Here is a 14,001-nt window from a genome sequence, read left to right as displayed (position 1 = left end):
TTTTTGCCCACCGTATGTATGTATTTGTTGAGTTCAATTTAATATTAGTTAAAATACTTTAATGCTTTTCAACTTTTGTTATTTGTTATAATTTTCTGTGAATTAAGTAGGTTTTGTTTGTAAAGAAATGTGTATAAATACGGAACATTTTGTAAAATAAATGAGAGAAAAAATTGTAATTTTGAATCAGAAGCAACATATTTTAAATTGGGAATTTTTGCCGCAATATCATCGCTACAATAACCAACAGGAATTTGTGCTCATCGTTAGTGAGGTCCTTCGTTCCGGATATTTCATCGCTTCAATCAACTTGGTCCTATCGCAACATCAAGAATTAAGGATTCTCCCTGCAAACGAATTTATAGCCGCCTTCAAAGATTCTTCCCGCATCAATTTCTTCCTGCAACATTATTGGTTCTTCCCGCAACAATTTTGTAGCTGCATACAGGATTCTCCCCGCAACATTTTTGGTCCTTCGAGCCGGATAATAGTCACTCCGCTTGCCTTTTGCATGTACGCATTCGCTTGTGTACATACATACGCGTAGCAAAAGGCGCAACGAATATTAAGAAAATTATTTTTGTGCATTAAATCGTGTGTACGTTTGTGCAGCCGTTCCTGCATTTAACATCGCGAAAATTCTAAAAAACCCGTCGTTTGCTTTTCTGTCATATTAAAAATGTCGAATTCTATTAAAACGCGCGATTCCGCTCTCAATGCCATTAAACGGTATATGGCAAAAAGTATTGATGAGGCATTCACTATGGATGCAGAGAATATTGCAAGCTACCTTCAGTTATTGAGTGAACAGTGGGTTCGTTTTAACGTTGCTCAAGACGCTGTAGAAATTACGTGTGGTGCCGATGTTATTGAAATTGAAGAAAATGTGCGTATCCAAGCCGAAACTTGGTACTCTACAGCTTCAGCTAACTTTAGCCGCGTGAAAAATTGTCGTACTAATTCGCAAGATAGCTCCACAAAGGCATCTGTGTCCACGGTTATACGTTTACCGAAAATGGAGTTGCCCACATTCTCCGGTGACTCTACAGAATGGATTGGTTTTTTCGACGCGTTTTCTTCGTTAGTTGATAATAACTCTGCATTATCAGATGGACAAAAGTTGCACTATCTCCGAAGCTGCTTGAAAGGTGACGCGTTGAAAATTATCAGTGGTTTTAAAATATGTGACGCAAATTACGTTGAAGCTTGGGGTCTATTAACATCGCGGTATAAGGTTATTCGTGTAATTGTGGAATCTCACCTTCGCGCGTTGGCTGAAATGAAAAGAGCTACGCATGACAATGCTGACGCAATCAAAGGTGTAATTGATGCGTTCCAACAGCATATTCGCGAGCTTAAAGCGTTGGGTCGTCCGATTGAGTTTTGGGATGATTGGTTGGTACATGAGGTCGTCAGTAAGTTGGCATTCGAAACGCGTAAGCAGTGGGAGTTATCGCTCGTTAGTGATGATCCTCCATCTTTTGAGCAACTAATAACATTTTTAGAGATAAGATGCCGATCGTTATCGATGTTTTCGTCGTCAACAACATCAGTACCAATTAAGGTTAAAACTGCATCAGCAAGCAAGTCGACAAATGTGTTCCACACGGTATCAAAACAAAGTAACGTGTGTGCATATTGTAATGGACCTCATAAAATTTACAGTTGTGAAAAATTTCGTGAATTGGACTTGTCTACAAAATCACAGTTCGTGAAGCAAGGTCGCATATGCTTCAACTGCTTAAGTTTAGGTCACTATAAAGACCGTTGTAATAGTGCTTCCACTTGCCGCATGTGTAAACAACGTCATCACACTCTGTTGCACGGTGCTTTGCAGTCAACGATCGTTACCGCAGTGAACAATTACGCGACGCATTCGTTATGCGCTGCTGACGCCACATCAAAGGTAAGCGCAAAAGCTTTTGAACTTCCAGCAAACGTCGACGTTCCACGCGTTTCTTCATGCTTGAACTCGAGCTCCAATCCACCCATAGCTGTAGAAAGAGTTGTGCTGTTATCCACCGCATTAGTGAAGGTACGCGACTGTTCTGGTAATTGGCAGCCCGCACGTGCACTTTTCGATTCTGGATCACATGCTTCCTTTGTAACCGAAGCGTGTGTGCAACGCTTAGGCCTGCCGCGATCAACATCTGAAGTTAACATTACTGGAATTGGGTCAGCGCAAGGAGGACGAGCTAGAGGTGAAGTATCACTTTCTCTTTCTTCTTTCTCTACAAATCAATGCTTTACTGTCAAAACGTTAATTCTGTCTAAAATTACAAGCGACTTGCCAACACAGACTATAGCTACTTCATCGTGGCCACATATCCGAGGTTTGTTTTTAGCCGATCCCCATTTTATGAAGCCTGGACGGGTCGATATATTGATTGGAATGGACGTTATGGATCAACTGATCTGTACAGAACTTCGTAAGGGTCCATCTGGAGCTCCTATGGCTCAACTGACGGTCTTTGGGTGGACTCTGTTTGGAAGCGTGAATGGATCTGAGTCTGATATGCCACGCTTACAGTCGTTACATTGCGATGTTCAGTATTATTGTATTATATCATATATATTAAATGCATTTTGAAATTCATGAGCTCTTTCACTACTTTGCAACTTACATTGCTATTTTGTAATTATACAAGTATTATTTATATAACTATAATAATTTTTTGTAAATATGTTTATAGTTTGCTTACCCGGAACTGACTAGAATGCTCGAATTTATGAAAATCTGGCTCCAATTCCAGTGCTTCTTCCAGATTTTGCAAGAATTGTCTTTGAAATGTGACAATTTCGTGAATATTACCAAAGAGTGCATTTATTTCAGCATTCGATAGGAATGTCTCTCGCTTCATTGGTTCTAAATAGTGTTCCAGTAGATTATTCAAGTGCTGAAAAAAGAGAAAGATGCACAGAAGTTATTGATTTTAGAAATTTAGATAAAAATTGAGAAAATATAAATTCTTAAATTAAGTCTCTAATATACATACAAGTACCTGCATATATATAACTTCATATAGAAGAGTTAAACAATTAAAGAAAAATGTATTTTTTATAATAGATTGGAATATTTTCAATTTAGCTCAAATGAAAGTCTGCGATCAATGAACGCAGCCATAGCCCCTAGCAGCAGCCCGTAAAAACAAAAAATTTGCGAAACTCATGGCCTTAACGACTATGTACAATCCTTTCTGTTGTCGTTGTATTTGTTTATTGTTCTGATTGTTTAGTTGAGTATAGTGTGACCATTGACTAATTTGCATACAAGTTTTGTCATATGTACTTTACCACTCACTATTTTAAAAGTACGTGGTAAAAATGAACGAAATTCAAATAAACCGAACACAAATTGTTTATTTTGCCACGAATTACACGATTCTGTAATTATTTTCATTTATATTAGGAAAAGTGTCTACAGGCGAGAAATCAGCTGACACGGTTTTACAGAACAAGTCACCTTGTCGGGCGCGGTCCACTTTGGTGAGCTTTCATTTACTAAACACTTCCATAACGTATATCATTATGGGTTCGAAAAGTTTTTATTCATCAATCAGACAATAGGTTTTCTATAAAAAATTGTTCGATGGAAATAAGTTGGTCTGTATCATTACACTCCTAAAGTTGATACCAAATAAATTTTCTAAAATACATAATTTAAATCATAAAATAAAAAAATATAGGATAAAAAATTAAATAGTAAATGGACCAAAATCAAATAAAATAACGCCAAAATAAAATACAAAAATAAATAAATAAGGTAGGCTAGGTTAGGTTAAAGCGGTTGTCCTGCGGGACAGGCTCAGGCTCATAGCTCATTGTGATGCCGCATGGGGAGCCTGCCCCTATCTCTCCTAAAATAACTGTGTGCTTTTTAGAAATTTTAGAATATCCCTGATTTTTGCAGAACTGAGATCTTTCAACTCATTAAAAAATTGTCTACCTAGAATAGTAAACATACGTCTGGATAGAGCAGGACAATGACACAGTAGGTGCGAGATTGCCTCTTCCTCCTCCTCATCTAGACAACTTCTACAGAAGTCATGCATTTGCACACCCATCCTTTGGGCGCGTCTACCTATTAGGCAGTGCTCCGTTATGACAGAAATAAGTGTGCTAAGACTATGCTTATTTTCGCTTAGCAGAGATTTTGTGCGTTTAGCATTGAGAGTCGGCCACAGTTGTTCGTTCGCTGTTCTTACGATTTTTTCAAGGATAAGTAGCTTGCATGTTTGTAACCCATGGAACCTTTAGGTGAAATGCCTCAGTCATCTCGATCATGACTACATCGGAGGTTGTCGACTGTTTTGTGAGGGATTTTATCGCCGCTTGGCTATCAACTGTGTAGATATCATTTCCGGATATCGCACCACACTCTATCAGTGTCACGTCTTTCATTATTGCCATCAGTGCAGCCTGAAAGACACTACAGTAGTCGGAGAGTCGAAAACTGAAGGAGATCCCCAGACGTTCGGAGTATACACCTCCGCCCACCCTGCGCTCGAGCTTTGAACCATCTGTGTAAAGATGGATGGACTCACCCTATCTTACATAGTACCGTTCCCACACTTCTCTTGTGGGTAGGGGGGTCGTGAATGCTGTTATGGCAAATGTAGGCGGGAGTGCATAGTCAATCAGTCCGGGAACCCCAAAGTGCCAGTCAGGATTTTACCGTGACCATAATCCGTGTTTGACAACTTACTTAGAGTGTTCATCCTTATGCCGCACTGCGTGGGTTATATCTTGCCTACAGATCAGCCGGAAGGAAGTATAATGTCACATATAATGCTTTCGATGGTGTGGTTGACATAGCACTGATTATAAGAAACGATGCTAGTCTTTGTATATATGTAAACGTGTATAACCAAAAGAGATTAAGACATCTCATAGCCTTCTTTAAGGACAAGCTGAAAACGCCGACTGGCGTTGCCACAGCCCACTGCAGAATGCATAGGCTTGGAATGTGGTTCACTGACTCCCAGCATTTCTGCGACCACCCAACGGAAACTACTCCACACGTTTTCCTCGAGTGTGATGTTATAACGAGAAGAAAAAACAGACATCCAGGCTGGGTATGCACAAGGTTAAAGTGCAAACCTACCTCCCTCCCTTTTTACTCATTTCATTCATGTACTATGGAATTATAGGGTTATGTAATCGATCATTGATACATTTTCATATGTACCACTTAGGGTTGCTTGTCTGTCTGATAGATTGTTGACCTTGTCTTGAGAATGACTAGATATTTTATTTAAATTTCCGCTCTGGGACAGATGAATCTTGTAACACTTGAACTTCTGTACAGTTGAACGGCTAAGCGTTAAAAGCTTTTTAGTATTCATGAGGAACTCTGAAGTTTTCTTGGGCAACCAGAGTTAGGAACGTAGTATGGGGATATAAAATATCTTTTGGTCAAAGCGTACCTTCATTTTTGCTATAACCAATTTTCTATCCACTTGCCATGCTTCTTGGGATTAGTTATCTTTCGATTGAGCTTTCTTTTTGCCAAACTTAAAAATAATCTCACAACTAAAACTAATTTGTGTGTATGAACATAAACCAGGCCTCGCCGTACTAAATAATGTTAAATGTAGCATTCTTGGATATATATGTATGTACGTAGTTTCTAAATGCTTGTTGTAAAAACGCCGGTAGCGATGAAAAATTATGAATTCACAAATATTTTAATTAATACTAGAACACGTCAACAATTTACTGAAAAATAATACTGCAGCAATAACAAAATTATTAGACAAGAAGTAATGAATAGGCACCTCAAATTGGCAATCGAATAGGGAAAAAGGAGGACGAATCGCCCAAAGGCCATTTCAAAAAGAGAACGACGGAAGGCGAGAGCACAGTTGCAAACTTGAAAATCACACAAATGTTGGTACGCATTCGTTTACATTTGTATATCCACGGGTAAGAGTCTGAATTTCCCAATAAACCTTTTCGTTTAATTTAAACTTTAGATGCATTTGATATGAATTTTTTTATTTTTTTTGCGTGTATGGTATGCCCGGAGACTAAAAAAACTTCCTCTCGTTTGGAACCGTCCTCGACTCTGGAACCGCTTTCACATTCCGGCGTTTTTTTATCCGGAGAATTCTTTACACGAAACCACTAATGATCTCCCACGTTTCCTCGCTACTTAGCATCTTGTTGATTACATTTACCGGGGTTATGTGACCGACTGCATTTTCCAGCGTTCGACGTTCTTGTTCCCAACGCATGCATTGGAAGAATGTGTGTTCAGCATAATCTTCGACAGCATCCCTGTATATGCATATGGAATGTTCGCATTTCCCTATTGTGAACAGGTATCAGGTCAGTCCATAAGTTCGTGCGTTTTTTAAGGGTGGTTTTAAAATTAATAAAAAAGATGTAATATATTTTCCTTCATTATTTACAATGTCTTCCCAATGTTTAGGCAAATTTTTAATTCCCAGCTCAAAAAATTATTTGTCCTTGGAACCAAAATACGCGTCGATATCCCTTTTTATAGCTTCTTTTGAGGAGTAGTTCTTGTTACTCATATGGGATTGAAGTCCACGGAAAAGGTAATAATCACAAGGTGCAATATCCGGAGAGTATGGTGGAGTATGGCCGCCGTAGCCGAATGGGTTGGTGCGTGATTACCATTCGGAATTCACAGAGAGAACGTTGGTTCGAATCTCGGTGAAATACCAAAATTAAGAAAAACATTTTTTTAATAGTGGCCGCCCCTCGGCAGGCAATGGCAAATCTCCGAGTGTATTTCTGCCATGAAGAAGCTCCTCATAAAAATATCTGCCGTTCGCACTTTTATAAAAAAAAAAATACAAAATATGTCTCCTCTCGTTCGAAGATACCATTTTATTTTTTAACAACGTGTGCTTCTATCAGCGATTAAAATCATTTGTTCAATGCACAATATATCAAAGAAAATATAAGAAAAGAAAATATAAATAGTTCCGTTATATTCCGCGAATAATTTTTTGTATGCAAAAATCGTACAAAAGTAAAATAGGCACGAACTTATGGACTGACCTGATATTTCAGGAAATACCCGTGCCCCGAAAGCATTTGGATTGTATAAAAATTGACTTCACCGAAGTTCCTGCCGTTCCATGTGGCGACGAAAGTTATTGGGAAGAGGGAAATTAGTAATTTTCTATTTGGCCTCAACGGGATTTCTCTAGTTGGTACCAGTTTTTTTATTTAATAATATTAATTAATTTCTTATTTTATTTAATACTTTTAACAAGTTATTTAACTAAAAATTAGTTATGAGGGTTTTAAGCTTTTGAAAAATGAGATTAATTTTATTGTCGACAATTGATATGAAAACTTACAAGTTAATCGAAAAATGCAGTTACTTAGCAACGATACAAAAAAAAAAAAAAATTAAAGTAATTAGACAAGTAGGGTTATTCCGAACTATCAGCCATTTTTTTAATTAATTATATATGCTTTTTAAATAAAAGTTTTTTATACAAGCAAGTGCTGCTAGCAAGTATTAAATGATTTATCAAATATTTCTCAATCTTAGCACAAGTTGAGGAATAAAGTTTGAGAAATTTTAAAACTCAACTTAAGAACTAAGTGCCGATTTACACCTAGAAATTCTCTTTTGATGTTTCATTTGTGGTCATACGGGAAAATTGGTTTCGGCAACATTTGATGCTTTTGACATTTACTTCTTTAGCATCTTCTGGTTTGGATATATTCTACAATCCGTGAAAATGTAAAGCGGAGAAAGTTCGTGAACAGTTTGTTAAATATTTCAATGAAGAAGAAAAAAAAGTAATTAAAAATACTTCATACATAAAAACTCGACGTAAAAATATCTTGAGTATCTAGAATTGGAAAAATAAATTTTTTACTCAACTTAAAAATGCCCCATAAGTTTTTGAAATCATATCTACTTTACTAGCAAAAATCATTAAATCATTTTCCAAACAGCGTTCTGATGTTTGCTATCGTTCATTTCGCTTATTTGATTGGAAACTAACTCAGAACTCATAGCTTTCTCTCACAAAAGAAAAAAACGAATAAAGCAACTACCAAAGATTGTTTTGCAGCCAACTTTAAGATTGATAATTCGAATAAGAAGCAAGAAGCGTGTCGCCCGTACGGGAGACAAAATCCACGCACTAAATGGGCACTAAGACTTTATCAACCCTTGGGGAATATTTTCTTTGTGCTTGCTGGGTTTACGGTGTATATAATGCATATGTATTGGTAGAAAAAGGTGTATACTAATGGTATGCAAAAACTTTCAAACAATAAATAGTTGCATAAATAGAAGTTTCAGTTAGAGAATACAGCCCAACAAGCCCATATTTGATAACGTGGCCTATGCATTGTGGTTTATGGCTGCGGCAAAAGTTAATACCACCAACTGTACCAATTAGTGCCGTTTGCTGTTTGCACTTTTGCCATCAGCACTTAAATTCTGCCAAGTTGCGCAAAACTTCCTCAAACTCATTAGAACACTGCTAGTAGCTGCGGAAAAGTATGAACACCTTGGGAAATGTGATTTATTCATACATATCTTATGTATGTGTGTATGGAAACTGCTGATAACAGCCACGGACATATCTACTTACTATATATGCACTATATGTATATGCGTTTTTTTAACCGGTAGTCATAATTTTTATCTCATGCAATATTTATACGTTACTTTTATTCTAGTTGCGAACTTGACTTAATGACTAACAATAACTCCCGGATAATATTTTAATGAATTGTACCTTTTTTCAATTCTCTTTTATTTTTTAATTAATAATTATTTAGTTTGAATGTCGGATATGCTAGTTTCCACTTGTACTTTGCAAGTAGCAAAATTTTTATCTCCTTTGTTTGTTTTATTCAGAATTATCTCTCTATCGATGTGAAAAATACCAATTAATATTAAGGCATGAAAATTTCGGGATCTCCTAACGAATGAAATAATTTTCAGTTATTTTACTGTATAATATTATATACGGCGGCCGCCGTAGCTGAATCGGTTGGTGCGTGATTACCATTCGGAATTCACAGAGAGAACGTTGGTTGGTCTCGGTGAAAGACCAACATTAAAAAATACATTTTTCTAATAGCGGTCGCTCCTCGGCAGGCAATGGCAAACCTCCGAGTGGATTTCTGTCATGAAAAAGCTCCTCATAAAAATATCTGCCGTTCGGAGTCGGCTTGAAACTGTAGGTCCCCCCATTTGCGGAACAACATCAAGACGCACACCACAAATAGGAGGAGGAGCTCGGCCAAAAACCCAAAAAGGGTGTGCGCGCCAATTATATATATATATTAGGGCGGGTCGATTTAAAAATCGCTCATTGCTCTGTGAAAATCGTATTCTAGGGATCAAAATAAGAAACTTTGCCGAAGGAATCATACCTCTAAAACGAATTCATATGTCCCCCAATTTGGGTCGAACGAAAAATCCCACTTTGACCCATTTAGAGTGCTCCAATCGAGTCCAAATGTATGACTGACCCCCACTAAATTTCGCAGAGCAATGGGCGATTTTTTTGCCTCCCCACAAATCGACCCGGCCTAATATATATATAATATTATGAAAAGAAATTTTTTTATATACGTCATTCGTTCTTAAGGTACGTGTGAGGTACATGGCTTTGCAGGTAGGAAGGAATCTACTATGCAGCTTTCGAGGTTAACGTAATTTTTGCAGTCTTCTATTGGTCTTGGAAAGATCTTGCATAAATAAATTTAGTATCTTCTGCAATGTATCTCAAAAACGAAAAAAACAATTGCAACAACTAAAGCCTCTCCTACACAGCCATTGTAAGGCTAATATGTACTAACATATGTATGCGACACTAGTCTGGTGGCCTGCAATAGAAAAGAAATACAACTAAACTAAGCTGAACAAGATACAAGGAGCGCTTAGTACCAGTCCTACTGAAGCGCTTAATGTACTAACACATGTATTACGATTAAAATTACATATAAAAACAATCGCTTGTGTGTGAGCTGGCTTCCATTCCAAACTAGTCTTACACTGTAGAGAGGAACTTGAATTGCTTAGTCATTGGCTTGAAATTACTCTGATATGGGTTCAAGGTTATAGGAACATACGGGGTAATGAGATACCGGATGAGCTAGCAAGAAAAGGTTCGGCTCTAGACATAGCAGAGGCAGTGGCAGTCGTCACCCCACTCAATACAATAAAAACATCCATTGCTTCACAATATCATGCTTTAGTTGAAAGAAGGTGGAAGCAATTAACTACATGTATTACAACAAAAAACTCATGGCCATCGTACAAAATCCAAAGGACGAATTACGTATGATGATGCTTTCAAACACCAAACTTTTTTCGCATCACTGCCGCCCTTACAGGTCATTGGAAGGTAGGGGATCATGCATCCAGATTCAAAGTTCCTTTCAATCCCGTTTGCAGAAGCTGTCAAGCGGAACTATTTAAACTATTAACTGAGGTCGTGAACGAATTCATGCGCTAAAAGCAGACTTGGGCAAAGAGAAACAGGTACAGCAGGCCATGAAGGTAACTTCGAAAGGTTTCTTAGAACATATTCAGTGAAAGTATATTCTGCAAATAGCCACTTAGCCACCTCGGTTCTACGTTCTTCCCTTTACTCAGGGTTATTGATGATCAGAGAATTGCCCATTTGAAGATTAGAATCTGAAAACTTTCTATCCATTCAATCTTTTGGCAATACCAGGAACCAGTTCTGTGGTCTATATGAACTCTTTATTAAGCAGGTAAGCTATCATATTTTAAGCACTCCTAAGCTTATATGTACTCGTATACTCTAGCTCCAGCATTCCCATTATTCAGTTTAGATGGTTGGATCCATCAGTATACCTTCTCATAGATCCAAATTTCGCAGATCACTGGAATTATTTTCATACATTTTTTTACTGACCTTGAAAATATCTTTCGCCCATAAATGTAGTATATCCTTCCGACAGTAAGTCTTTAGTTCGATTCCCATTGCTAATACTGTATATTAAAATTATAAAGTTTGAGGCATATTTGTAAGGGCTGTGTATCCAAGTCGTCGCCAGTATTCAATAGCACTGGGCTGGATCTGGACACTGCGGAAGCTAATTGACTCACCACCAAATAGAATTTTCCAGTCAATAAATATGAATGGAAGTTCAACAACATATGCATTACAAGCACAATACACGGATATTTTTTACCTAAACATTTTTATATAATATATTTTAATTTTATTGCATGCGACTAAGAAAATATCGCGCATAAATATTAAATATTTAAATATCCTTTTCTTTAATAATTTTGAAATTTTAATAATTTTAGTTATTTCTGTTCTAAATAAAAGTACATTGAAGTAATTTATTTCGCAGTTACTTATATTATTACATATATACATATATTCTACCATGTGAATGATGTGTGACATGTGCGGGTAAGCAAATTTTGCTCGCTGTATCTAAAGTCAGCATTGATTTTGCTTGTATACGATTCATGAATTGATGGTTCAAGGAAGAAGCTTTGAAAAGGGATTTGATGCATTGAATAGGGAACATGATATAATATGCGGTGATCCCGAAATCCCGAAATCGGCAGTTATCTGATGTGGTCTAATAATAGCCACTAGTATAGTATAATCGATAAACTCTGCTCTTCGCCTACTTGATTTCGCGAGCCGACTTTACAAATTAAAATTTTAAGTATGTATTATTATACTTTGCTTACTTATCGGCTGTGAGGGGTCATATAAAACAAGCACAAAACAAAGTTTGTCTTTTCTTACTTCACCCATTTATTTAAGATAAAACTTATCTACTATACCCTATTTTCTACTTTCCATTTACTTCTACAAGTCACGGTAGTGTCTTTAATGAGAGAAACTATTTGTAGACAAGAATATTTGCTTGTGGTACATACACATAGTCATTCATACTTTGTATAAAATGTAAATTTTATAATAATATACATTACGTGTAATTATATTCAAATATATCGAAAATATGCCTTCTTGGTTTGCGGAATTATATAAAATGCGAGTATCTTTCACAAATACATTCCAAATCATTTTTCTCCTATATTCATCAACAAATACACCGCTGCTTTCAGTTTCCACATTTTTATGCAACTTAACGTCGCTTCCTGCCCACCGTTAGGTGCTATTGTCTCTGCCTGCACCAGATACGGTTGCTGTTTCACTTGCGTATTCTTTGCAAAAATTTCAACTAAATTAGCATAAAATTAACGCCTCACCGTTATCTGAAATTCGGTTCATTAATTTAGCATTAAGATTGTTGAAGTACTGGCAGTATTGTCGTCCTTCATTTGCCAACTCTTCATCCATGCCATCGTTACTGCTTACTCGCAATTCGCTCTGACTATAAAATTTACATTTATTTCGTAGTTTTCACCCTAAAATGTTATTAGTTGTTGTCCTGAAATTCTGAGCTCTTATTCTTCTTAGTCGTACCTTCTTCATACTATTAGTGTTTACCGTAATTATATTGTAAGTACTCGTATACTTGACTTGTATGCATTGCCAGTTATGTTGATGAATTTTCTCGCACCTGAGGCTCTTATCGCAAAAATCTTGTAGCGTAATTCAAAGCAAGACATCTCAACTTCAATTTTCCGCTTTTACTTTGTCCATTATTGCATTCAGCTAAGCACATCCAACCCAATTGGCTCCATTTATTCGCTCGTTCATTCAATATCTTGGATTCGTTATAAAGCGTTATTCGAATTTTGTAAGCCTTGCAAGTGGGTTTTCTGCAGTACTTAAGCAGAAAAGTAATTAATTTTAAGACTATTTTCTGCATCATGGTTGATCTGTGATGCACTTACATACATATGCACACACACATTTATGTATACACATGAATATGTTTGTGTCTAAGAGCACCCCAAAGAAATATTGAATAGAGCGGTAAACTTGTGCATAGAAAGCTTCTGGTCTAGATTAGTTCATATTTCGTTTTTTCTCCGCATAAGAAACTTTCTAAATTTAATAATATTATTTCATTTCATGAAGCTTTGGTTTTGTTACTTTTATACTGGTTCACTCATCACATCCTCTCTCATATCATAAGCAAGATAAGTAAGCAGTGAGATGGTGAGGTAATCGCTATGGGCATCGATGAAGACATACTCGTGGAATGTGCTTTTAATAATGCTACCTTTTCACAAACATGAGAGGGACGCGGTGCCAGTCATTTGATTTAGTTCTATACTTGCGTATAATATAACCTGATACCGAGTTAGTCTAAATGGAGTCGATGTGATTGCGGTTTGCTAATTAATTGCGTTTTTTGCTTTCTTCAATGGCTTTGGTGTCCAGGACAGGTTTATGCATATGATGGACTTGTTATGAAAAGGACAAATAACATTGCATATAATCGTTGTAACCCAACCAATATTAGTGTGCTTTCTGTGGTCACCATAGAAGAGTGAGTTTGTGGGTAACTGCCATACATTTAGCCAGAGTACGAGAACTATTGTGGGCCTGTAACACCAAAATATGGCAGAACATTTTTCTAATAGTGGTCTCATAAAACTATCTGTTGTACGAAGGTTTTATTTCAAACATCAGATGAGAATATCACGACGAGACGAGAATATTAGCCCGCCTACGACACTTTGAGTGGGACTATTATGCAGTAAAAAGCAGAACGAAATATATCTTGAAGTCACAAGAAAAAAACCGGTTCTTTTCTTCTGACATATACTGTATTCCCTGCATTTCCGCATATATGCATAGTGAATTTGAAGTTTTGAAGTTTTAATAAGATCTGTATTATTATCTAATATCACGGGTAAATGCCATCTGAATTGTGAGACTTTTCTTATAATAATTTTTGTGGGGCCTCTGAAAGCCTCTCTCTCAACAGCTTATGCTTCTGCTTTTTGTATAAAAAAAAAAACTTTTTAAATGGTCCATATGAAGTGTTTTTTTTAATCACGTGTTATTTTGACAGAGGCTGCTCTTTCTCATTGGAAATCTTAACAGAAAGTCAATATCATATCTCCGCGGA

The 14,001-nt window shown here is 36.7% G+C and overlaps 1 protein-coding gene across 1 annotated transcript in view; it reads right to left on the bottom strand.

The window, feature by feature from the left end:
- The window catches only part of LOC128861886 (protein still life, isoforms C/SIF type 2), a 418,993-nt gene that overhangs the window by 52,800 nt on the left and 352,192 nt on the right, over window positions 1-14,001 (bottom strand). The window contains exon 14 of the mRNA XM_054100262.1: window positions 2,703-2,897. Coding sequence (XP_053956237.1) covers window positions 2,703-2,897 — 195 coding nt within the window. The remainder of the gene's footprint in view (window positions 1-2,702; window positions 2,898-14,001) is intronic.

This window comes from Anastrepha ludens, chromosome 4 (assembly GCF_028408465.1).
Source record: "Anastrepha ludens isolate Willacy chromosome 4, idAnaLude1.1, whole genome shotgun sequence".
Classification (NCBI taxonomy): domain Eukaryota; kingdom Metazoa; phylum Arthropoda; class Insecta; order Diptera; family Tephritidae; genus Anastrepha; species Anastrepha ludens.
Note: the sequence above shows the minus strand (reverse complement) of the source record. Positions and strands in the feature narration are given on the sequence as shown.